General features: G+C 36.6%; 1 protein-coding gene across 1 annotated transcript in view; it reads left to right on the top strand.

The window, feature by feature from the left end:
* Positions 1–808: 808 nt before the first annotated feature.
* The window catches only part of LOC146005517 (histone-lysine N-methyltransferase PRDM9-like), a 35,989-nt gene continuing 9,117 nt past the window's right edge, over positions 809–27,680 (top strand). The window contains exons 1-10 of the mRNA XM_083144762.1: positions 809–831; positions 5,611–5,747; positions 7,165–7,403; positions 10,603–10,700; positions 12,932–13,017; positions 14,007–14,096; positions 15,751–15,827; positions 21,508–21,699; positions 24,735–25,005; positions 25,649–25,864. Coding sequence (XP_083000888.1) covers positions 5,618–5,747; positions 7,165–7,403; positions 10,603–10,700; positions 12,932–13,017; positions 14,007–14,096; positions 15,751–15,827; positions 21,508–21,699; positions 24,735–25,005; positions 25,649–25,864 — 1,399 coding nt within the window. The 5' untranslated portion in view covers positions 809–831; positions 5,611–5,617. The remainder of the gene's footprint in view (positions 832–5,610; positions 5,748–7,164; positions 7,404–10,602; positions 10,701–12,931; positions 13,018–14,006; positions 14,097–15,750; positions 15,828–21,507; positions 21,700–24,734; positions 25,006–25,648; positions 25,865–27,680) is intronic.

Genomic DNA, 27,680 nt, shown 5'->3' with positions numbered 1-27,680 from the left:
TCATGTACAGATAAAAATTGTCATTGCTGAAGAAAAGTTGACGTTCTGCGTCAAATTAATGTTCTTCCACGAAAATATTGATTAATTTGATTATACTTGAAAATTTTAAACAACTATAAATATTGGATCGTCAACATTTTTCATTACAATTTACGGATGAATTTGGATTAATATTTAATATCGATTTCGCCGCCATGTTAAATTTCTTAAATTGTCGATCAACAACAGTATTAGAAATTAAGATTTTAAGAACAATGTTTACTTCAGTCTATTATGACAATAATATTAGAAACAAATAAATAACTGCCTAGAAACATTTTATCCTTAAGATAGACTGATTTTTTTGCAAAATCATGATGACATAATGAAAAAAAATTGAACAGAAATATCCACGGATATGTTGTGTTATTTTCTTTGCAAGATTACAATTTGTGTGTACAGCTATATACAGTATTTTATGTTTTGTCTCTGTTTCTGTCACTTTTATTCATTACATTTATACATATTTTAGTCTAGTGGATTCTTTTTATGCTACAAATTATCATTTTTAACTGGTGTCATCGATAATTCTATTAATGCCCTTGCACACAGTACATCTTTACCAGTGAATAGCAACATTTAGCAGCTCATTGTAACGAAAAACGAAGCAACATTCCCCCCACCCTTTTTCCTGTAAATGTGGCAATTTGCGTATATAATCGCACTATCGTGTTTATGTGGTGAAGGATATTTTCATGAATGATCTTGCACACAGCATGTCTTTACCAGTGAAGAGCAACATCTCGCAGCTTATTGTAACGAGCAACAGAGCAAAATTTCTCCCTTGTTTCTGTAAATGTGGTGACCTATATAATCGCAGCTGAATGTTCTTTGTAAAACCTTTGCATTTACTCGTGTTCTTTTGTTTATGTAACCGTAGGTGAAGATATGTATAGAAATATTGCAACTTTGTATTGCAATATTCCAACCGTACGGTAGCAAAGCGAGCTGATAAAGGTTCAACTTAATGGCTACAGATTTTAAAATAAAAAAGACAAGAATAAAATTTGCGCAGATCAACTAAACAGTAAAAGTGTCATATCATCCTTTCGAAATATTTGGACAGGATTATTTTAACAAATAACATGACTCGATCTTTCGTATTTAATTATAAATTTACCAATCCTTAGCTTTCATAATATTTTCTATTTCAATTACTTAGATGAACACAGGTAAAGGAATAGATACATTTTTGTTTTACATAAATACATGCGCTTCTCGTAAAACAAAATCCAGTTTTTGATGGAAAATGTGAGTCAAGTTAAATTCATAATTCCAATTCGTTGCTTGTAAGGATACATTATTGAGGGCACAAGTACGATCAGATGAACTGCAATAATTAGCCTTGTATTGAATTGGATTAGGGTGGCGGGAATGGGGAATAGGCTAATGTTGAAACATAAAACAATCAACTATGTAATATAATAATATACGAACACTTTCGTGGAGAAAGAATTGAGATACTGACAACTTTCGAAATATTTCCACTGTAACTGATAACTGAATGGAAACTTGAGTTTATTCTTAATCATGAACGGATTTCGATTTGTTGTAGAAATTCAAATATTGCCTTATGTGTATTTCCCATTACTTTTATGGAATAATGTAATTTTCAATTGAATTTATTTTCGCAACACACCGTTCCTTGCAATCGATATTAGTAAATTTTGTTTCTTATGCACTGATAATTGATAACGTGATGTGGACAGGTACTGTACTTGAGAATTGAATCTGAACCATTGAAATGTGCTTTAACGTAAGTCGAATATAGTACCTTTTGACATAGAGGCTATAAAGTTAGCAACTATCCCATGTTACAAGAACCGTTAAGGTAGTAATATTGGTTTGCGTTTACAGTAATGGTTACATGGTAGAATAAGATACCAGAAATATATTATAAGCATGGACTTCCGGTAGTGGGGGGAAAGGGGGGCCATAGTCCCTCAGAAAAATTAATGTCAGCTTAAAAGTATTGCACATATATAATTTCATTTCAGTCACAGTAATTTATGAATGAATAAATGAATGAATTGATTTATTTTACTTCGTGTTTCTGCCACTTTTTGCTAATTGCGAAGTTAAGAATGAAGGTGATAAGATGATTTAGATGAAGGAACAGACGCCAGAGCCTCGCTAGTCTGAAATGCAGTCCAGGGTGTACTATGTGGAAGGGAGGTTGACATTTGGGTGTCTCCGCAAAGGTCACCCCCTTACACCCCAAATACAGTAATTTCCGTTACAGAAACATGAAACTGAAGGAGTGTTTTTGAGCGGGCAATATGCCTAGTTTGCCCCCTCTTGAAAAGTACCTTACATGACCCTCCCGAAAAAGCATATTTCGGAAAACAATGTTTAGAACCTTCATGATCATGGATTTATAATAGCGTGATGAATGTTAACCTTAGTGATACAAGATTCAACTTTTGTTGGGTTTTTTTTCGAAGTATTTCCATGGGATACAACATATCTTGACAAGCAATTTGTAAAATATTCCACTAGAAATGCGATCTGGCAATTGTGTTTGGTGTCTGCTAACTGTATATTCAGATAACATGTCGCTCCACTTAACTAACACCATTTAGTGATCTGTGCTCCGTGAAACATTGAATTTATACATGTACTTAAGTTCGCTTTTTTTCGGGTTTCATTTGAAGCATTACGTGCAAGGAGTAATCTCAGCGTTTTTGCTTCGCAAATGTATAAATAGATTTATCTTTTATCGTATGTTGCACGGATGGAACTCGACTCATATGAAATACGTATATTCGACTGAAGTCTCGATTTCTTATTATTGATACATAATAAAGTAAAAATATGTATTTCATAACCCATTTAGCCACGAATTTTGCCAAATCTTTGAAGAAAACCGTATGATAAACAAAGTGAAGACTTTTTAATATCTTAATCAACTTCGATTATTTTTTATTATTATACAGATACACTATGGTAGGGTCTTAAAATTAACCAAGTTCTTCGACCTAGTAGTTTTAAAGAAATTAAACTGTAGTGCCCCATTACTCCGAGAATATCCATCATTATTCCAGTCGGTGTGACGTGTAAATGGTCACGCTGGTGACCCCGGTTCGATTCCTGTGGAGCCTCCCCGATGGCGCAGTGGCAGCGTCGTCGCCTTGAAATCAAAGGGTCCCGGGTTCGATACCTGGTGGAGGCACATAGTGGTTCGGATCACACTTTAAACTGTAGGTCCAGTCCCGATTAGCCTTACTGTGCATAAAGTGGACTTAAAACACCAAATCAACAAATCGATTCCTGTGGTGAGTGATTTCAAGAGGAAATTTTTTCAGCAATGTCGCCGCAAGAAGTATCTCTGGGGTTCACCCAACCTCTAATGAATGGCTATCAGGGGTGGATGGGGTAGATGTGGCCGGAGCGTGCTGCTGATCACATCACCTGAATAAATGGCCAAGATGGAGAACGTGTGACGGTACTACCCCCATATCCTCCTCTTCATGCCGTCATGCCATGTTCCAATGCGCATAATGCCAACCTCCGTGGGGAGTGGTTATCAGAGCGCGTTAGTACTCCAGGGGTCCCGGGTTCGAATTCCAACGTGGGTATTTCTTTGTGAATGTCCCTTCTAACTCTAAGTGTAGCTGTTGTAGTACAACCATGCAAATTGCGTTTAAATTAAAGTGATGCTTCTTGGGGAGGATAAATAACAATTTATAAGAGGATCAGTATTGCCAACTGACCGTAAAATTTGTCATTTTAACGTTGGTAAATAAATAATGAATATCATATATTTTTCAACAAAACGACACTTGCTCCATTTTATGAAGGCTAAACCAAGACAAAACAAACGGCGATGTACAACTTAATCCAAAACGTAATGTTTCCTCTTTCCCCCAGAGTACTCGTGTACATGTAAAAGAACAAAATTGATGGTATTGTATGTCTGTGACCAACAAAGAAAAGTTCCAACCCTTTTCGGTTAACTTAGCCATTTTTACAAAAAAAAACCTACATATTGCAGGTGTAATCATGAATCATAATTAAGAAACTGAGAATAAACTGCTTATTGGGTTATCATTGACCATGTCTAATCGGCAGGGGCGGCGTCAGGGGGGAGGTGCGAAGAGGTTTTTGCACACTCCATAATTTCTTCCCGCACACCCTTCAGCACCCCTTTTCAAAACTAATTTTAAACCTAATGAAATGTTATATTTGTTATGTTATTAATACAATGTTGTCACTTTGAGCGTAGAATGTCAGGTATTGAAGTGATACCGCTATTATTGTATTAAACATGCAATCAATTGGCCCTGAAAGAGAAATCGCATTTTCTTTCCTGTAGTGGCAGCGATCTATACAAAAATCAGCGTCTGTTGTCTTTCTTTCATCACCATTGTTGTTAAGAATTGTTTGTACTCTTGTTTAATCTGGTGGCGTTTTCGATAATTGCCTACAGCTCAGTGTGAGTTGTTTCATGTTTTCTTATAGCATTATTGAAAAAAATGCTTATTCTTCCACAATTCTCAAAATCACAATGCAACAAAAATTTTAGTGCTTGCAGCAGATCATCGGGTTGTGCCCGGAAATTAATTATTTTACGCGAGTTGTATCGAGATGGTTGTTTTTTCCGTTGTTGTTGTTTATGCACACTTCTATGTTAGGGAAGTCTAATAATTACATGAAAGTGACTATATGATTTCGTACTTTTGTGCGCGTTATTTTATTTGCTAATAGAAGAACTTCAGTTTGCATAGCGATTTTTTTTACCCAACGCACTCAAATTGAACACCCAGAAGTTGTCTGATATTTGTGCATCGAGAAAAAGTACAAAAGACAAAGAACTGTTTATCAACAAAATATTAGATATTTATAAAAAATATATAAGGTGAATTAGTATGCTCAAATCTGAAGTTGGCACCAATGCCAAAGTATTTTCAATTCAATTTCAATTTTATGATTTGTATAACAACAGCAACAATAATAAAGGTAAAATATAAGTTTCTTGAAACATACGAAATCTTACTGTTCCCCCTTTTCCCCCACACACACCAGGAGCAAAATTCCTGCCGGAGCCCTTCCATGCATGTTTGATATTTTCCATATTTTCAACATCGTACCGCTCAGCACCCAGATGATTAATCCTGGAGCCGCCCGAGGCCCTCGCCGCTGCTGTCTAGCCGTGACTCCAGAACTAGGCATTAACGAAGAAACAAAATATATTTAAATTTAATATTGAACAGTTTTGTATCCATCTTCTATAATCTAAATAGTTTTAATAAATTATTAGTGGCAAATATTTATTGATAGCATTGTTGTACCTGGAACAACTTGAGAGCATAAATAGACTACGTCAATTAACTACATAGCTCTTCAAATCTGGCTCTTTTTCACTGGTAGCACTGATTATATATTAAGCAATTAAAATGAGGTAATAATAACTTCAGATTAGTCCTAATAACAACAAATGTTAACTTTGAACGTATTCTAAAAAACAGAAGTATTTTCAATATTTCCAATTATCGTATATATCTTTTAGAATATGACATATAATAGTAACTTACATATTTCATTTCCTACAGCACTGCTGTTTCCTTCCAGTTTGACAATGGCTAGTTCAGAACCGTTTGCTGATTTGAGGAAATATTTCGAGCAGCGAGAATGGGAAGAAATGTCTGATTATGAGAAGGAGCGCTGTCGCAATGTTCTCCTGAACTACAAAATGATGATTCAGCTAGGTAAGTTGTTGTTCTCCCAGAACGTTAGAGAGTGTATTCCTGTATTTTTACTACTTAAATATTTTTGAATTATTTTTCCTGTCTTGAAGCAATGGTGAGTTCCAGTTTTGTAACATTATCGGATGTGGGAGGTCGTACGTGCTTAACTTCCCTTGATTCCAGAGAAGGGACTTGCGGTGGGAGGTGCTCTAAATAACAGTTGTACAAACTTAGTTTTCAAGTTCACTTTATGTGCAGATAGGCTAATCGGGACTGGATCTACAGTTGAAAGTGGAACCCGAACCATATTACAATGTGGCTTATGCGGTGACCGAACCCAGGATCGTTTGAATGCAAGGTGAGAGTGTTACCACAACGTCATATGAGTGGAAACTCTTCTAATTTTTCTATGTGTTTGATTTATTGATTTTTATTTTAAAATATTACAGATAGATAAATCCTATAATTACTTGTTCTGAAAATTGTAATAGCATAACTTTTATTATATCTTCATTGTTTATGTCATCAGTTATAATTGAATTACTTTCATCACCTGTGTAACTTGATTATTATGATCTAAATATTTGAAAAACGTTACATAGAAATATGATTTAGTTTTATATGTAAATGATGACATCACTGGACATTGGCCAACTTTTGCTATGAGTATACATTTTTGAAGTGATATTGTTATATTGGCTTCATCGCCACACCCACTCTTACCTCTCCAGCTTTTTTTATAGCGCGGTAGCTGACGTGAAGATGATATAATACCGTATGTCATCTGGGAGTCCTTTATTTTCGATTTCATACGACCATCTGTGGATTTTTGAGATAGGTTATGACGCCAGATCTAGATTGAAAACCAAGCATAAATTGTCATCACTTTAAAATTAAAGTTCAAACCAGCGCCTCCCACCCAGCTGACACCTAAATTACCCTAGGAGGTACTTTATCCATGCAGCCTTCGTAAATCTAGCTTCTTGAAAGTCAACTTTAGCTCTATTTAAGGTGAAGTTTACTTCTTTTATGCGCATCAGGTTTGCCAACACTACCAGGATGGCCTTAGGAGGCAAGGATAAATGCATTACATCTATGTGAGATTAATTGTATTTGTTCTCTCGGGAATATCAAACATTTCTTGGTCATAGAAAAAGTGGAAAACGGATTGGTTGTAACTTGAAGTTGAAGTTTGTTCTCCATAAGGAATACATGAAATGCTATGAATACATATATATTCATCATAATTTTCAAACATCGTGTCTAACTTAATAATCAAACTTTAAAAACATGGAGAGAAATTCATACTCTCTTCTTCAGTCGGAGGTTTTTTGAGTAAAAGTGCTCATTCCGACGATATTAAAATAAAACTGGGGCGAAACTGTCACTCTTGCCCTCCAAAACCAGTCTACAAAAGGTGCTCGTTCCTTATTTCCAGGCCTGAATCCAAAGAAACCTGACTTCATGGATCCTAAGAAACGGTTCGCACCTTCTGTCAGCTCAGACTCTGAGGACGAGGAATGGACGCCTGAGAAGGAGAAGCCACAGAAGAAACCGAGATTTTGTCCACCTCTAGCACAACGCCAAAGGACAGAATCCACTATTGTGAAATCTGCGCAGAAACAGTCAGTAAAAGCGGGCAAGAAAAGAGAGAACTCCATACAGGCAAGATATACGGTACGAGTAATTATTCTCAAATATTCAAACATCCAATTCTTAGCATAATTAAATATTAATTATAAATTTAATAATTAATTTTAACTTTAATCATAATTTTCATCATTTTCCTTCTTTCGCCTCTTTCATTATTTAAACATCAACGTAATATCACTCACTGAAATTTACATAGAAAAATAGAAAAAAACGACGTGCGATAATAAAAAATACAAGTTAACTACATCAGAAAATTAATAATAGTGTATAGTTAATTATATATATTTATTATATATAATATATATTTACATATTATAGTTAATATCCTGCTAATTAATTATTTTACTTTATTTTGGATGCGGCATCCATATAGCCTACTAGAAACGTTATTATCCATTAAGGGCACATAAGATTTAGAAATATTCAATGTGCTTTGTAGTCCTAAATGTCATCTATAAATACTACCTAATGTGCTTTATAGTTCTAAATGTCATCTATACGAGTGTCACAATATAGATAATTTCATTGTTTTTCTTTCTCTTTGCCACACTTTTTCTCTCTCGCTCTTTTCTCTTGCCTTGCCCTTATATTTTATTTATTTATTGCTCTATCTTCTCTTTTACTCATATCCTTATTTCTATCTATCACTTTATGCTTTCTTTCTCTCTGTTTCCCTCATTGCATATTTTCTTCTTACTTTCTTCTCTATCCTGTCTTTCTTTGTCTCTTGCTCAATTTGAATTTCCTTCTTTTCCCTTTCTTCATTCCTCTTGATTGCAGTTCCATTCATTCTTTCACTACATTTCACGTTATTCTCCTTTTTTCTCTCTTTCCTATTCCCTTATCCATCTTTCTTGAGATGCTTCTCTTTCTTTCTCTCGCTCTCTCTCTCTCTCTTCTTTTCTATGTATTCTACCTTCCCTTCTTCCAATTTTTGCTTAAATTATATGTTTTCCTCTTTACTCTTTCCATCTTTCTCTTCTGTGTCGTTAAATTTGTCTATATACATAGAATGTGCAACACGCAATATTGTGATCAAATTTATTTAAACATCAACGTAATATCACTCGTACCAGTAAGTGTGGTGTCCTTACTATCATATTTTAAAACACCACTTATTTTCTCTTCCCGAAGATAATATCTAAAACCTCTACTAGGGAACGTATCGAGACTTGACGAAACGAGACTTTGCAGTGTCTCGTTCCAGATTTATAAGCACATCTTGTTCTCGTGTCAGTCTCGAAAGGAAGGCTCAGTCTCGGCTCGAGTCCGTATAAACAACATTACATCTCACTGCACAAATGTTCAACTACAATTGTCATGTTTGAACAAAAATGTATTCAAACGAGCGGTTAAAATCATTAAAACTTGTGTCATTACACAAAAAGCTTGGGCAACTAATTTTCCTCCCTTTCTGGATACGCCAATAGTCTCGTCTTGATAACATCTTTAATCTCTACAATGACGAGGATCATGATTTATTAGTTTCCCATATATTTCTCCTAAATTATTCAAACTATTACTATCAATGAAAACTGAAGCATTCCACCGATTAACGCTGTATGGCACATTTTGGAATATTCTGAGTTACCAGTGGAATCATGCTGTACCGAACATGACGGACATATACTGAACGACTAGTTCCTCTATTGCCCAAGAGTTGGCACGAGTATGTTGACAAACTGGTCTCTGAATGGCACAACGCTGTATGTGCAAGCAAGATGCCGGACCGCAGAGAAATAACGTTATCTGCTAGCGACGTGCATCGTATCAATAGAAGCAGAAAACGCAATATAAACGTTTCTGAATGGAAGGACGTTAAAAGGAAGAAGTTAATGGTTGCAGGGGAAGCATACACAAGTAGAAAGGCAAGGATGTGATGGTAAAGAGGGAGCCAACGAAGATAAGTGGAACAACCCTGTATGGCCAAATGGAAGGTAAGGTACATGAAACCTTTGCTTTTTGGCAGCACAGCTTGTATAGTATTTGGATTGTTGTCATATATATACAATACTGGGTAATGTGAATGTCCTATATGTAGTATAATGCCGGTTTGTAGTATGCAAAGACAAAAATAATGTTATGTCCCATCAGCATGTAGCCATTCTTCACAGAAAAAAATACACACTGTTCCAGAGAACCTACCTGTCTTGCACCGTGGCCCGCTACCACTCAAGAAGAAGAAGGAGGCCTGATGGTTATAATCAGGTGCCTGCAGTCTCGTATCACTCCTTGCTTTCGTTGTGAAGCCAGTGGGCGGAGCTTATGGTCTGAGTAAGATGGCCGCATGCTGCCGCCCGCATCTACTTCAACGAATGACTTCACAGACAGAAGAACATCGCATCGGCTGCTGCAAGCGCACGCGGGCTGGAAGGAGCATGGAAGCAGGCTCCAACTACAAACGCAAACTCGAGGTTTACTTTACTCTTAAATACTACAAAACAAACTATAACTAGCTTTATTTGCATATGGAATATTATTCCTTCAGGTTTCCTGTCGCTTCTGTTAGTACAGCCGTGTGTTGAGCAGGCACCATTGCTTCCTAAATCTTATTCAAAAGTACACAAAATTACATGCTTTCTTACGGCGTTTACGAATGTTCTGGTCTGACTTCTCCGGTTCTGTCACGTGACACGGCATAAGAAACATTGCGCGATGCTTGCTCCTTCCCCTTCTTAGCTCCATGGTTATAATATGCTGCAGTACATGGACGAGGAATACAGACAGTTTTACATCGACCTGCCATGTGCAGATGAGTGAAGTGTGTGTTTTGGTGTAACCGAACCATTTCTTTTTTTCTCTTGGTTGAACCACTGGCATCAGAGTAACTTGTCATGTGACGATAAGTTCAGTGCATGTTTTGGTGTAACACATCCAGTTTCTTTTTCAATACAATTAGATTTCGGTACTGTTATCGTACCTGCTGGTGTATATTTTCCATAGTACTTCTGCACATACAGCGTTATTCCACTGGATATATTTTTAGAAGCCTGCCATGCGGCTACAGGCTACAAACTGGCCACTCATAAGGTCGGATATTGCTCAAACATTGACACTGTGCTTGCATAATGTTTTATTTTTTTCCTTGTAGTCCAGTAACATACTATAGGTTCTCGCCGCTTTTCTCGCATTCACTGAAATGTGCCATACAGCATTATTCGGTGGAATGTTTCAATTATTTCCAATATTGCTCCAGCTAAGATTGTGTTTCTTCCTGTTATAGGTCTCTGGCCTTGGAGTGAATCAAACGGAAAGTAAGAATTCTTCGACCAGAGTAATTTTGGATCCATTTCTAGGATTCGCAGATGACGAACCTAGCAGGTAATTTCAATTTTGACAAATTAAATATATATGTTGTACTAACAATTAATGTGAATGTTCTATGACCATTATTATATGCAGTGGCGGCAATTGGGCTCCAAAACTGGGGGGTAAGGTTCCAAAAGTGAGGGGGGCAAAGACAGTATATTTCCCTTTGTATATAAGATTTAGCATAGTGCGGGGGCAAAAGTGGCGAAAAGTGGAGGGTGGCAACTGCCCCCCTCGCCCTCCCTAATCGCCGCCACTGAATACATGTAATAACTACTCATTAATTTCCTAACTCAACTAAAGTTCATGACCGTATTAATACATAGGGCCATATGTTTTCAGTAAGTGGACATTTTTCTTGTCATTCATTTTTAGCGTACTATGAGGATTTATCAATGTCGATTTCTTGCAATTGTTGGAACAACAATGCTTGCACCGATTGCTGTTTTTAGCCAAGCTGTATGCTTCAGCTTGAATTCATTGTTGTTCTGTTTTCCCGCTACGGGACTTACGGAGATAGCAATATGCTGATCGAAACAATGCGAAACAAATATTTTCCCTTCCTTTGTTATTGATTATTGTAAGCTAAAGATTTCGTGTTGCCAATTTAGCTGTTTTGGAGCCAGGTCTGGCTCTTTTGCAAAGTCGATTTGTTCCTTAATATTGAAAAACTTCAAAGATCTTTTAGCTCCTTATCTAGCCGTGAATAAATTTGTATCCAAAGTATATTCTTATACAGGGTGATTCAGAATTCCTATTACACACTTCTAGGGGTCGTAAGGGGACTTAGTAGATTCAAGTTTTGATGAGGAACCCATGTCCGAAAACGTACCGTTTTGGTACTACACAGATGACAAGATCACATAGTTTCACATCTCCCGCTTCACGGTAGGTATCCCATATTGACGGAGGGCGACGTCTTCAGTCACCTGATGTCATGTGTGCTGCTTCCAACGTCCTCCGTTTACAATCTGTTTACACAGCACATGTGGCTCCAACATGATGGCGCACAAGCACACATTTCCCATGACGTCCGACAACATTTCTATTAAACATACGGGGACAGGTGGATATATCGCGGTGGACCAACTCCTTGGCCACCACGATCGCCGGATCTAACTCCACTTGACTTTTTCGTATGGGACCACATGAAGAATCTCGTTTATGAGACTCCTGTGGTGTCGGAGGAAGACCTGGTTGCACGAGTTCTGGCTGCAGCAGACACGATTCAGCAAACATCCTTCGGAGATACACTGTTTGCAACGAACTTCAGGGTCGCCACATCGAGCAGCTCTTGCTGGAGGCACGTAGTGGTTCGGATCACACTTTAAACCGTACGTCCAGTCCCGATTAGCCTTACTGTGCATAAAGTGGACTTAATACACCAACTCAATCAATCAATCGAGCAGCTCTTGTAGTGACGCAGGTAAAGCGGGATATGTGAAATTATGTGATCTTGTCGTCTGTGTAGTACCAAAACGGTACGATTCCGGACATGGGTTCCTTATCAAAACTTGATCTTCTAAGTCCCCTCTTCAGCCCCTAGAAGTGTGTAATAGAAATTCTGAATCACCTTGTATATAGGTATGTTTAACACTGTTCGTTCAGAGCTACTTACCTTAATTATCAGACGGTTGACTAAGGGAACACATGTTTCATATTGGGGAAGTCTTGAAGTAACAGATTGGGACAGATCCATTGTGAGATACGTATTTCCGAAAATATTCAAACGTAATTCTACAAAGAAATTTGCATTTCAGTTTCGAATTAGAAAATATTATCTCTGCAATGGCATGTTCACGAATTGATTGGTTGATTGTTGTTTATTTTACGTCACTTTTCTGTTACTTTTGGCTAATCGCGACGATGTTCACGAATAAAGTAAATGGCTTACAGCCTAAACTTATATTTCCGTGGTATATTCTACTCTCTTCGGTTAGTGTTTCTACTTTATTATTATTATTATTATTATTAGGAAATATTTGTAAAATGGGAGTAATTGTGTCAAGCATCAACCACACCCCACAAACACGTTTCTCTCTCGTGCCATATTCAGTGCTCCATAGTTTCGAATGATAGTCTGTTCTGCGTGATGTGGTATTTATTAATATTTACTTTATTATCCCTTAGTTAGAAGGATTTCTGCTTGTGAGGAAATACATTTTGCGATTAGTTTTGTATTGCATCTGTGGCGAGAAATACTGCCCTGAAAGTAGAATATTAATATTTCTTTGCCATTTCAGAACTTCCGATAAACTAGAACGACTGAGAGAATTGATAAATAAGCTACAAAAAGAAATTGAGAGCATCGAAGAGACTATAAACCCAAGTAAGTACACTTTAAAATGACATCATGCACTTGAATTTATTGCTGCATATTTGAATTACAATTCTTGAGCATCTCTACCGGTTTATGAATCTGGTATTGCAATTATAAACATCTAGTGTATGCGAGGTTTTAACATAACAAAAACTAATTCAGATAGAGCTTTAATGAACATAAGAGTATCATTTTTGTAGTATAATTTGGGATTTTGACGGAATTAATTATGGTTATAGGACAAATTGCCATCAATGAATTTTTATTTTTCGTGCGTGTAACTTGCTTCAGTGGTTCAATCTGCGAAATAAGAAATGAAATATCGTAGATTCAGTGTATATGATCTTAAATGTTGATCTATGATTTTGATTTTTATCTTGTTAATGTAGCTTAAGATACGTCTTACCATTATCATCCTTGATAGCAATTACTAATCTTCTTATCTTGTTTTTAGTTATCATTACTTACTATTCTATTCTAGATTAATAGTCACTTTAGAAAAGGAGATTGATTATTTTAACCTGTATCGCTTATCAATAGTGTAGATGCCCAAACAGTGAAACAGGAATAACTACTGATGTATACTTCTCCTTATATTTTAAAGCACTGAAAAACAGGAAATCATTGTGACCCAATATTCTCTTCATGTTACTGAGTAAAACACTAAGTGTTAAAAATGAATTTTTGAACACATAGAGTGACTTGTGGGATTAGAACTCAGGTCTACCGAAATCCCAAAAAGTTCAACTAATCACTAGACCATGCAATGTAGAAGTTCTCAAACAATTTAAGGTTTATGTAGTTTGCAATACATTGGCAGTAATAATAAATTTATGAGATACATATTTGATTGACTGTATTCAGTATTCATTAATATAATTAAAATTCTTAACTTCTATTACATATCATGAAACACGCTTACTAAGAACTTTTCCTAGAAGATTCATTAATAAGCACATTCTAGCAGTGGAGACTGTAGTAACTGTTATACATTACAGGGCGTAAGCAAGAGAGGCGATATCCGAAGAGAAACGTACCCAAAATAAATTATGAGGAAGGGAAAATTCCTGATGACGATGATTATATTTGTAAGTTTACATATTTAACATTTTATTTAGAATAATAACAGATTTTGTAGAAATCTTGATATCAAAACCTTTAAAGGGAAATGGAATTATTTAGCAAACTACAAAAAAACACGGTTCAGGTCTTGTCCACGGTAAAAGTAGCCCACTTAAAAAGGAGAAAAGCAATTACTTTCTGGATTTTTCAACAATCAAAAATTTAAATGTTATCATGAATATTTAATGTAGCAAAAACCCATTAACGTAGCACTTTTAATCTTGTTATAGTATTTTCAAAGGAGAAAAATTAGGAGATTTCTACTTGTTCACTTATTCATCATTGCAAATTAATTATTATCAGCTCTGATTCGAAATTGGAAGTATTAACACGCCTTGCTGAAGTATAAATTATTTGTGCAAATTATTTTTGTCCCAATATCTTAAAATTGTTCACTTACGGTTTTTCATTAACAAACTGAACGTTATTATTGAGATCTAAAGTCAAAATTGAACGATTTATTTATAATCCATTTTATTACCATATTAGCATGCTTTCTTGAAGAATCGAACCCGGTACACGTTAATTTGTTGCAAGTGAGCTAAGTACTGACATGTGTCCACTAACAGACACATTTGAAAGTACATTTTGTTTCTTTACTTGTAAAATATACAGCAAAACCTCGTTAATCCGGACCCCGATAAGCCGGACTTCGCTTAATCCGGACAGGCAAAATGCAAAAGACAAAAAGCAGAATGTAAGGTTTTAAATGTCGCTAGAAGTTAACAAGAGAACTTCCCAAAGAAAAAAAAGAAAAGGCAGTCAACCACTGATGAAATTCTGTTTCCCCCAGACTTTGTACTGTACTGCATAGTGTATTTAGGCCTATGCCCTTTAATACGAGTACACCATAATAAACGTGTTTTGTTGCTATCAACGGAGTTTTAATGCACTTTGTACTGTTCTTTTAGGTTGTTTCAGTTAATCGAGGCTTTCGTTAAACCGGTCAACTTATCCCCCCATTAGTACGGTTTAACGAGGTTTTTCTGTATTAAGGTTCCTTTTTTTTACTTTTAGAGATATATCTAAATTTACGTTTATCAGGGAAAACCAGAACCTTTGAAAATTAATTAATGTTGTTTAAAATAATATTTCTGCATATTTCTGAAATATGTATGCTTCACTATAATTTTATGGAGTTGATTTGTGATATGTTTGTATCCAATAAAGATAATAAAATAGCAAAATATGGGTCACTTAAGTAGATACAGTCATGGCAAAGTCAAATTGAAAATATACAAGAACGCCAATAGTGAAGAAAAGAGGTATAAATTAATGTCAAGAGAAAGAAAAGCAAAGAATAACTTGTGGAGTGAAAGAAAGATAATGATGATGAAGAATTTCCAGTTAATTGAGAGTGGAACTCTTTTGTCAATAAGTGATGTATTATTAACACACTAATACATTTTTAGTAATTTCATTTCACTTTTGAAACTGTTTTAAGGCTGCAGTTTTTGCTTTCCTCTTTTTCCTTCATCGCTTTCATGTTTTCTACTGTAGTCACAATTAATATATGCAACAGAGCTATGTCCTACTTTCTTGTATTATACGTCTGCTATGTAAACATTTTGATGTATCTATTTCTATATTTGAGAGTAACATTACAACTATTATTTGCAGATTGTGATGATTGTGATAGAGAATGGGAAGGTGACTGCCCAGTCCACGGGCCTTTGCTTATCATACGGGACACTGAGGTAATTACATAATCACTAGATCATTCGCTTTTATGTACAGCGCGAATGCATCTCTTAATAGTACAAAAACATGCTTGTTTTATATTTCAATGTACAATGTATATGAGGTTTTCTTTGTTTCCTCATTCAAAAATTTGTAGGTAGGATGTAAATGTATCAAATCATGGCATCAGAAGAAAACATCGAAGGACGCACATTAAATTTCGGTGAATGCGGTGGTGGAGTTGCCAAACCACAATCCTACCTAGAGCGCCAAAGTTACTATTTTCGGAGCTGCCATCTAGTGTAGCACGTTTTAATTTGTGGGCTGACTAGCAGGAAGAAGTAGAGATTACAAAATTATTGAAAATTTATTTTCTTCTGTTGCTCCTCAGCCCCCTTTTTTTCGTTATGTTCCAATCCTTCTATCTTCTCAAGATCTCTACATTTTATATACCTTATATGAGCCAAAGAACCATTGACATGTGTATTTTCACTTGTCTTTGGGGGGGGGGGGGTGATCAATTGACCGAGGGTCGCTAGTCACCCTCCTTTGGCATCGTTACTGTTTCCTAGTAGTTCATGTTTTAAAGTTTTATTTTGTTTGTATTTATGTGTTTGATTATATTTTTACAGAAATTGCTTGTACTTGTCCGTGTTTATTTATTTTTATGGACCCAAAAATTCAATTTTTGTAATGACAATAATTTGTTAAGAAAGTCTGTAAGAACAGCCTGCCATGTGATGGTTAATACAACTTCCTTCCGGTTTAAATATAATAATAATAATAAACATCATTGTTATTGCAATGAACTGTTACGTGACATACTGACGTGCAACGTTTTGCCACTTACCAAAACATAGCATATATATATATATATACAGGGTGTTTCCGGGGAGATGATACAAACTTTCAGGGATGATGGAGAAGGGCACATGAATCAATTTGAGATAAGGAACCCTGGTCCGGAAACGACTTAGTCGAAAGTTATAGGCGAAAATCGGTGTATGAAGATGTAATACTTTTATTACCTGCACACGTTTCACAAGCTGCTAGACCCACAACAGTTGTTCAAAGTGGTGTCCCCCGGTTTCGCTGCAGGCATGACATCGTCGCACAAAGTTTTGGCGTACCCAGGCAGCGAGAATTCTTGCGAGGAAATCCTCTGCAGTCTCGGTTCCTGTGACATTGCTCGAACGACCCCAGGGTTGTTCCAACGGGTACGCCAGAAGATGTAATATATATAATAATATATATATGTGGGGGGAGGGGGTGCGTGTGTGTGTGTGTATACAATGTATATTCTACACATAGATACACACATAAAATATAGTGCTCTTTTTCTGGCGGTACCTAACGGCACGGCGTACCAATACTTTTTTGTAGCTTATCATTTGTGAACATAACACAATAATTTAAGTAGTTCTTATGATGAATGTAAGAATAATTCCACTTGAGAGTTCCGGAACCTTGCTTTCCAGAAACAACCACTGCATGTTACACACACACACACACACAAATGTGTAGTGGATAAAGAGGATATATTTTTTAAAGTGATTACTTGCTCATGATTGTCTTCTAATATATTAATATTATTGTACGTAGTAGACGCGGTTACAGTATTCCTTTATAATACTCTCCGGCCGAGTGAAGCACATGTTGCCAAATTTCTGGAAATTTTTCTCACGCCGTCATCGGAATAGTTTTTCCGTATGTATTACTGAAAGACCGCTATAAGGCCTGCCTGCACTATGGTCTTGAAGCAACGTTCTCGTACAGGTCTTGTAGCTTCCGAGAGAAATCATAGCCGTACGAATTCATATCCACACTACAGGAGGAGTGCTTTAGCCTGTGTGCAAAATAACGGGGGAGATGCCAGGGATTTTCCCCCCACATAAAATTTTATCCCCGGCAACACAGGATTATTTTTATCCCTGCCAGGGATGTTTTATCCCCTCCAAGAAATAGGGATTCAAAGCATAAAGTATACCATTTCTTAATTATGTAACGAACAAACAAACAAAATTGTTTTTGTCCATTAATGCTCCAGTCATCAAAGATTTCCCTGCCAAAATGTATGCAGACTTGTGGGTCAAAGAAGGATACCATTACCATTGCAGCAAGTGACCAACTTCACCGTGCCGAGCGAACAGCAGGCTGTTTTGCACTTAATTTCTCATGGCATAGTGCTAATACATGTATTAAAGTATTCACAAGAAACTTGTAGGTAGACATTAAGTTTGAAGTTGCCAATAGAAATTTAGTCAAATTTTCGGTGTTACTAGTTCGATATCCTTTTTTGCGAGTGAGTTTCGGTTTTCTTAGAATGTAAATATATTAATATCTACCTACCGAAATGAAATCACAAATATCTCATTGAGTGGGCAACCCCCCAAAGCAAAAAGCTTAATTTGCAGAGTTGGTTTAGCACTCCCCAATCCAATCGCTCGAAGCAGTTGCCTCACTGAATTTGCAACGTGGCACCTTGCGTTGTAGTGCAGCGCAAATGGATGTCGTTTCCAACTAATAGCTGGACGAAGGTGATTCTCCAGAAAGTTACTGTAATACTTACTATTCACGGTAACTCCCTTCCGTACGGTGCGACAAAGTAAAACGACTTCGTGGTCGTAGGCACAAAAAGCATCACTTTAATGTTGCTGGGTCCTTGTTGGAAGTTTCGCTGTCTTGGCACATCAGTATGGCAACCAACTTAACCACTGTTGGATATTGACGCGCCTCATCACCACAAGCTTCCACAAGTTCTCTGTGGCACTAAAAATTATTTCTTTCACGTGCAACTTGTATTTTGATTAACGAGTCATTCCATGCCAAATCAACACAGATATGTGCAATTTTTAACCTGACCATCTCCGATTTTCATGAAATTTGGGGAATTGAAACTATGCATGGAACTTAGTAAGTATGACAATTTTTAGTTTCGTGCGTCTTGTAATTGTTAAATTATTCAAGGTCAAAGTTTGCAGAAATTGCCCTTTTTGAGCCCGCTTAGCTATACTAAATCTGCTGTAACTCCGCCCCTATTTTGCCTAGGAAGCTCAAATAAAGCTTATTGTACAGGGAATTGAACAAGCTTTCAAGCGATATATAACAAGCCTACCTTTGGATAAAAATATAATTTTGTCACGTGACCTTGACCTTTGACCTTGAATATCTCAAAACATGTCATCACCGAAAATCGTGAAAAAAATATATTTGGTGCCTCGTTCCATACTATAAAACATATCAAAAAATCATTCTGGGACTGCAATGGGATCAGAAGATACAAAATAATATGTGTAACTATGTGACTGATAATAGCCCGATTACATGAACTATGAAGAGTCAAATGTCCCTTAACACTCTCTACAAAATGTGAAGGAGTTATCCTGGGTATAATTGGTCATGAAAGAAATAGGTTAGGCACAGGGAGATCCCTAGCCGTGTGTGTCAATCGCAGATCCAGCATATTGTTAACCGCCATATTGAATTCAACGCAAAAATTTCAAAGGAAAGGGGGTGATGTGATATATCAAATGAGGCTAGAATTTCACGAGAAATGAAGTGACGAAGGATTTTCCAACATATATTTAGCCAGCAAAAAGTTATACACATATCTTTCACTTATGATATATGCATATTACAATGTTGTCAATGTTCCTGTGAGCACACTCGTTGACGTCTCTCACACTCGCATAGAACATTTGGTAATGTAGCATGTGCAACAACATCGCAAGCAGCAACTATGCCTTCTCTCAGATGGTCAATATCAGGGATTTTTAGTGCATGACCATTCTCTTCAAATGTTTCTGTAGGTAAAAGTCCTCCTAAGATGTTAGATCTGGGGAATGTGCAGGCCTTTTAATAGATCCCCGTGTGCCCATCAATCTACCTAGAAACTTACCATGAAGAAATTGCGAAAATGTCTACATAGTGTGGTCACACTCTGTCCTGTTTCAAAACTCTCGAAAAGTGCCATATCCCGTAACCAAGGATGAAAAACCTGTTCAATTAACAAATCCAAGAGCCCTCACCATTTAAGGTTCCGTTGTTGAATATGGACCAACCATTTCCGTTCGCCATACATTATACCACGTAATTAGCTTACCAGCAACAACCATTCGACTGAGCAAATCACAGGTATTGCATATTATTTTTACTAACTTCACCGGGAACATAAAAATTTGCCTCGTCACTGAAGAATTTTTCATTCCAAAGGAAGTGTCACGTAATTGTTTGAGATACTTTTCCCAATATTCTTCAATATTCAACTATTTGGTGAATGTAGCTGATTAAAATCATATGCAATGGTGCGTATACTTCTTTCTCTCCCAAGATGTCAGCGTGATCTCGGTGAGTTCCTACAACGTTAGGAGCATTCCAATGCTTTGTTTTTAACACCTCGAAAAGGAGAAAATGGTACAAGCATGCAGTAATAAATTGTTGCTGGTTAAATATATGTTGGAAAATCCTTCGTCACTTCATTTCTCGTGAAATTCTAGCCTCATTTGATATATCACATCACCCCCTTTCCTTTGAAATTTTTGCGTTGAATTCAATATGGCGGTTAACAATATGCTGGATCTGCGATTGACACACACGGCTAGGGATCTCCCTGTGCCTAACCTATTTCTTTCATGACCAATTATACCCAGGATAACTCCTTCACATTTTGTAGAGAGTGTTAAGGGACATTTGACTCTTCATAGTTCATGTAATAGGGCTATTATCAGTCACATAGTTACACATATTATTTTGTATCTTCTGATCCCATTGCAGTCCCAGAATGATTTTTTGATATGTTTTATAGTATGGAACGAGGCACCAAATATATTTTTTTCACGATTTTCGGTGATGACATGTTTTGAGATATTCAAGGTCAAATGTCAAGGTCACGTGACAAAATTATATTTGTATCCAAAGGTAGGCTTGTTATATATCGCTTGAAAGCTTGTTCAATTCCCTGTACAATAAGCTTTATTTGAGCTTCCTAGGCAAAATAGGGGCGGAGTTACAGCAGATTTAGTATAGCTAAGCGGGCTCAAAAAGGGCAATTTCTGCAAACTTTGACCTTGAATAATTTAACAATTACAAGACGCACGAAACTAAAAATTGTCATACTTACTAAGTTCCATGCATAGTTTCAATTCCCCAAATTTCATGAAAATCGGAGATGGTCAGGTCAAAGGCTGTGTTGATTTCGCATGGAATGACTCTAACACGTTTTTTTTTCTTTTCATGAGAATATTTTTTTAGAGCGCACTACACAATACGGCTATAGTCAGCGCAGTGCTTCCGCTGCACGTCAATCTGTGGAACTACGACATGCTACGTGAAGAGGTGGGAATAAAGCCCTTATTACCTGAATTCACGATTGATTGTTGCTACCAATGACAAACAGTGGACATATTGTTGAGTAAAAAGTTGTTTTTTTATGATCCTCGGAGAAACTCAAGGTCTATTATTTATCAGTGGTGACGCTCCTAATACAGTTGATGAATCTATACATAGAGAAAAGCAACGCGAAGCTTTTCAAAACAACGCTGAAAAACCTTTTGGGTCCTTACTACCGCATATTTCTACACTTGGAACGAAAACTCTCAAATAATGTTCTGAATTGTTTGGAATTTAGAAAAATGTGTTATTTTCTCTTAAGTTTGCAGTCTAATTGAACTGGCATTATCACCGACTTCTTTCTTGAAGGTTCCAGCCGACGGCAGCGACCCACTGAGAGCGGACAAGACTGTTCCTCCCGAGCTAGAAATCGGGATGTCCATGATCTATGGAGCTGGAAAGGGAGTCTGGACGAAGGTCGGCCTGCCAAAAGGTATCAGGTTGGGCCCTTATGAAGGCGTCATAAAAGACGAACCTAACAAGGAAGGCTATTGTTGGCAGGTAACAATCCATAAGTTTTGAACCATCACTAATCTTACTTATGTGTAAATTTCAAATACCCGGGAAACGCCGGGCAATCAGCTATAATAGTATATATATATAAGTTACATGTTTTAAACTATTTATTAAATTATACAGCCTTGTAGTTATATTTTTGGTATTTTTTATTTGTACATGTTATTTTTAAATACTTTGCAAGCTGTCAGTAAACTTTGTAACTGCTACTTAATTTTAAATCTGTGTTCAAGGGCCATTTTAATATTTAATATATACCTACCAACATACTTCAGAAGTACCAGAACTGAATAACTACTTGAGGGAACTGATTCTATGCACCATATTCATGATTACATTCATTTTGACGAAAGACGTCCCTAATTTATTTGAAATTTCCCTTTGCTGTATTTTTATGTGTGATGATTGTAACTTATAGCAGGAGGAGTTGGTATCATCTTTATAGAGAAATGTAAGACAAACATGTTCACATGAGAGTTTGGTTGCTCGTTTTTCAGTCAGATTCACTAAAAAAACATGGATTTTGAACAATTACTCGTGTACTTATTGTGTTTGTATTGTAATTTATTGAAACAAAATGGCCATGTTGTTTATTGTAAACATCGTGTATGTTGATGCAGCATTATCAAGAACCCAGGTGTATGACTGGTACAATCGTTTCAAAAGTGGACGTGAAAGTGTCGAGGATGAACCAAGATCAGGACGCCCTTCAACGTCAAGGATTGCCGACAATGTGAAGAAAGCTCGTTTTTTGATTCCCAAGGACTGATCCACCATGAATTTGTCCCTGAAAACGAAACAATCAATCAGTGGTATTACAAGGAAGTGCTTGCGTCGACTCAGAAACAGGATGAAGCGGGTTAGGAAGGACCTCTGTGATTCTGGCCAATGGTTTCTAATATACGATAATGCTCGCCCTCATACCGCATCGTCTGTACAATAATACCTTGCTAAGCATTCAGTGACAGTGATTAATGACCCTCCATATTCTCCGGACTTATCGCCTGCTGACGTTTTCCCTTTTTCCCAATGTTAAGATGGCTATGAAAGGGCGAAGATTTCACGACGTCGAGGATATTAACTTACATGTTACTTACGCGTAATTTGCGAACACCTACTGTCAATGGCTATCAACAGTGTTTCCAAGACCTGTACAAACGCTGGTCAAAGTGTACTGTCTCCTCTGGTGATTATTTTGAAGGTGATAAAATCATTTGAAGGTAATTACTTGTTTCCTTTCCTAAAAAGAAAGTTCGGTTTTTTTATGGGCGAACCTTGTATGTAAATAAAACACAATTAAAAATCATTCGTGTCCATTGATGGTCCAGTCATCAGAGATTTCTCTGCCGAAAAATATGCAGCTTTGTGGATTAAAAAGGGACACCATTCTGTAACTGACCAACCTCCGAACGGAGATAACAGCAGGCTGTTTTCCACTTAATAAGTTTTCATGTCATAGTGTTTATATTTTATATGTATTAAAGTGTTCACAAGAAACTTGTAGGCAGGTTAGATGGACATTACGTTTGGACTTGTCAATAGAAATTTGGTCACGTTTTCGATAGCTCCTTCTGTGTTTGAATTTGGGTTGGGTTTTCTTAGAAAAACATATAAATATACTGTTTCTAAATGTTTAAATGTTATCATAAGATTTAATAACCTAGGTTAAAACTAATATTAAGGTGCTTAGAACCTCATGTCAATAGTTTGCTTTACTGACTGGAAACATTTACAAATTTGCATATACAGCTAGCTCCCGAAATGAAATCTCAAATACGTCTCCCCAAACCAAAAAGCCTAATTCGCAAAGTGAAATCTGCCTTGTGTACTGCATTCATTTGACCAGTTGGGAAGACAGAACTATTCAGATACGTTAATCTTGTGAAGACCTAGTTCTGTTTCTACTACACTAACGAATGCAATCATTCTTAAAGTTCATTTTCTCATTTTCTTCGATATTAAATGCATTAAGGTGAATGCCCTGAGTTAGAAAATCTTTCACCTTAGCACACACTTTATCAGGCAACGATAATAGTTTGAGCATGTTTGCTTTAAATTCAACACAATTATCACAGATGACCTGAATTCAACAGATTCAGGGTTTTCTTTTAACACAACTTCAGACTGGTCCTCAATATCAAATTAACTGCCTATTTTAGGTATCTTTTATTCTGTTACCCTAGATTTGGAGTGACATTAGAGAGTCTATTCCGATTTCTCAAGCACTTCGTACACTAAAAACTAATCTCGTTGTCCATGTGATGCTCGTATGCACCTTTTCCAAACTTTAAACGCCAGTCATATGAAATTTCAGATTACACGAAATGCAGCACAGAAACGTTTGCTTACCCAAAATTTGATCATCACACATTTAAATTTAAATGTTAATTAAAATTGTTGATGCATAAAAAATTAGGCTATTTGCACCAGTCACATTGTATGACTGGTGTCCCCGGAGCTAGAAATCGGGATATCCATGTTCTGTGGAGCTGGAAAGGGAGTCTGGACGAAGGTCGGCCTGCCAAAAGGTGAGGTTGGACCCTTATGAGGGTGTCATAAAAGATGAACCTAACAAGGTTTGTAGATACCGCAATACAATCTTGCGATGTTGAATTGTATTACATTTGCTTGTATCATCTGCATGTACAGTAAACCCAAGGCCCCTTACCGTATATATAAAATGAACATCTGTCTATGAGGACTAAATTTTCTTACCCACGTTCAACGCATACCTTATAGAGGATTATACTGGCCGTGCATCCAGACGGCAAAGTCTTGTTTGCCTACAAAACTTAAGTTACAAGGCTGTACTACGTATGCCGTATATCTTTCCACTATTTCCTTTATTGCTTCCATCGTTGGCAGACAATGTGAAAATTTATGTTTGTGTGAAAGTTTATCAACGATGAACAGATAGTGTACTTGTGTTTGTGTACTTTACTTATATTAGTGCACTGTGTTTGAAGTGTCACTTGGAGATATGAGTACATGTAACTAAAGTTCTCCACTTATCCTTTCAGATCACAAGAAACCGACGCCCCCTTCATTTTGTGGATGCGTGGGACACCAGCAGAAGCAACTGGATGCGGTACGTGAACTGCGCCCGCCACGAGGAGGAGCAGAACGTGATCGCCTTCCAGTTCCACGGACAGATCTACTACAGGACCTTTCGCTTCGTTCCCCCCAACGTGGAGCTTCTGGTCTGGTACGGCGAGCAGTTCGGCAGAGAGCTGGGAATAGACCCCGTGGAATTCCGCAAAGCCTTGTACAAGAAAACCTCCAAGGATATAGGTGAGTCAGAATCTACCAATATGTATTTATTTATCCACATCTGCATAGTTCCTTTATGTAATTACCACATTACTTACTTATTAACATTTGCTTGTATCATCTGCATACAATAAGATATTGATGCCTAATTTATTGCACTTTACCATCCACATAAAGCAAAAATGTGGCACCAAAGGTGAACTTGGGGAAGACCACTCTTCATATGAGTCACATCAGAAAAAAACTGTATTTTATTATTACAGTGAATTTTCTCCCAAGGATCTTAGTTAACTATGAAACCATATACAATATTTATCTGTATATATATTTACGAAGTCTTAATGCCAGTTCGATTCATTGTTTATCAACATTGCATCAGCATCAGACACAACCATCATGCTGTGTTGTTTGGTTCTATCCACACAGGATTTTAAAAAAAATAATTTCTCGAGGAGTTGTAGACTGAAGGAGATAAATTGACATGGTATTAACTCAGTGCCTATAGGTGGCACCACAGATATACTAATTAATTAAGGAGATTGCATTCTATGTAATTTAGCCTATGTAATTCTAGGTATTGTGTATTGCAGATTGCTACAAGTCTAACAAAATTATAAACCCTATTCTTGATTCTTGAAGTAAATGTATTTTTATTACATTTCAGGTGACATTTATCCCTGTCTCCATTGTTGCATGGCGTTCAGCTCATATGAATATTTGGAGCGGCATTTGAAGCGTTGCAGACATACACAAGTGCAGAAATCTTCGAATGAAACTAAGAGAAACAATTGTACTGAAATCAAGAGAAGAAATGTACACGAAGGATACGTAAAACTGAGTGTAAAGGAGGAAGACCGTGCATATGCAGAGCAACATAAAGGTAATTCTATTGAATATGGACTGTTTAATCCAACACAATACATAAAGCCCCAATCCCGCCACTCACTAGTTCATTCACACACTCACTCAATGACATAAATGTTCTCCATGAAGGGAGCCCCGGAGGCAACAAAAAAAAAAGCTCCGTTACTACCCCGTATGAAATTGTCTGAAAACACAGATAAAATTCAAAATTCGCTCACTTTATTTGCTTTTACAATTTCTACAAAAATAATAAAATTTGAAATTGGCATATTTTCTTAGAAGTGAATACGTTCTGTTCTGGATCTCCCCCATTCTTTGATATTAGTAAATTTTGATTTCACTACAAATTTACATGATTTTCGGGCTTCCGTAAAGCCCCAATTCCAACACTCACTCACTCAGTGAACATAAAGATTCTCCATGCAGAAAACTCCGGAGACAAAAAAATGCTCCATTACGGCCCCTCATTAAATTGTCTGTAAACACAATGAAAATTTAAGTCACTCACTTACCCTCTTTTTTAAGAGTGAAAATGTCCTTTTTCACGGCGAAATCCGATATTTTTTTTCCTCATGGTTTTTTCAACTTCTACAAAAAATAATTAAATTTGTAATTAACATACCTTCATTAAATAGTATTCAAATGCCAAAGGAAATTACAATAAAGTTAATTTTCATATCTAAAATAACACATATCTCTTACAGATGATTCGATTTTTGTGAATGGTACTGATTAATATGCGCGCTCATGTTACTATGCCAGATTACAGGTATGTGCACGGTCAGATTCGACTGGAACAACACATGGTGCCCTCCTGATAGAAAAATAAATTAAGAAATATTGACACAGTACAAAAAAGTTGCCATCATTAACATAACATTATTATAACTATTTTCATTAATTTTGGTGTTAGTTTTGTATTTCTCGGTGCTTTTTTGAAATGCCTTAGATAGTTTTTTTTCTTCATATTCTCGAGATCAACAACAACATAGATGATTCAATTCGAAACTAGAAAACGTGAATCAGACAAGAATGATATCCACATAAGAAGATCCAGTCCAGAGATTGCATGCCGCCCTCCGTGGCGCAATGGTTATCACAGCGCGCTACGACGCTAGGGGTCCTTGGCTCGAATCCCAGCCTAGGCATGGATGTTTGTGAGTGTTCCTTCATCATTTTCATCATATCATTACTCCTCCTTGTCTTTGCAATAAGCCGAAAATGGCAGAAAAGCTAAGTAAAATAAACTAAATAAGAAAATCAATCAATCAAGAGATTACATAAACCGTTACATACAACTTAGTACTCAAAATACAAAAATAGCTACATCATTGCTGTTTTAATGTAATGTTTTAGGGATGTAATGTTGTGTTTGCAAGACAAGCAAGTTGACAAAAGAAGAAAGTATTGCTTTTCCGGATTGGTGTCGCTATTGAATTCGTTCACATGAAACATCTAAATAACAATTTTGAAACGGACAATATTTAGACTTTGCACTACAATATTAGAGCACGAAGTACACATATAACGTTTCTTTCTATATTTTCCTCAGAAGCGAACGTACAAACTTGTTTCCCATCGTGCAATACAAAATGCACACATTTTCAAAGTCATTGCGATCATTGAGAAACCCGATCTATAACATGAGAGCACCCACAACGTGGCCGAAAGTCACGTATGTGAGTGCTCGAAACTGCGCGAGTCGTTCATGTGTAGCAAAAACATGGCTCTAAAGAATAATTTTTGGAAGCCAACTCTTCTTTTGAGTCACATCAGAAAGAAACTACCTTTGATTGAATTTTCTGTCAAAGATCTAGAAACTACTAAGAAAC

Source organism: Lepisma saccharinum, chromosome 23, assembly GCF_977018435.1.
Source record: "Lepisma saccharinum chromosome 23, izLepSacc3.1, whole genome shotgun sequence".
Taxonomy (NCBI): Eukaryota; Metazoa; Arthropoda; class Insecta; order Zygentoma; family Lepismatidae; genus Lepisma; species Lepisma saccharinum.
This window is presented reverse-complemented; position numbering and strand designations above follow the sequence as displayed.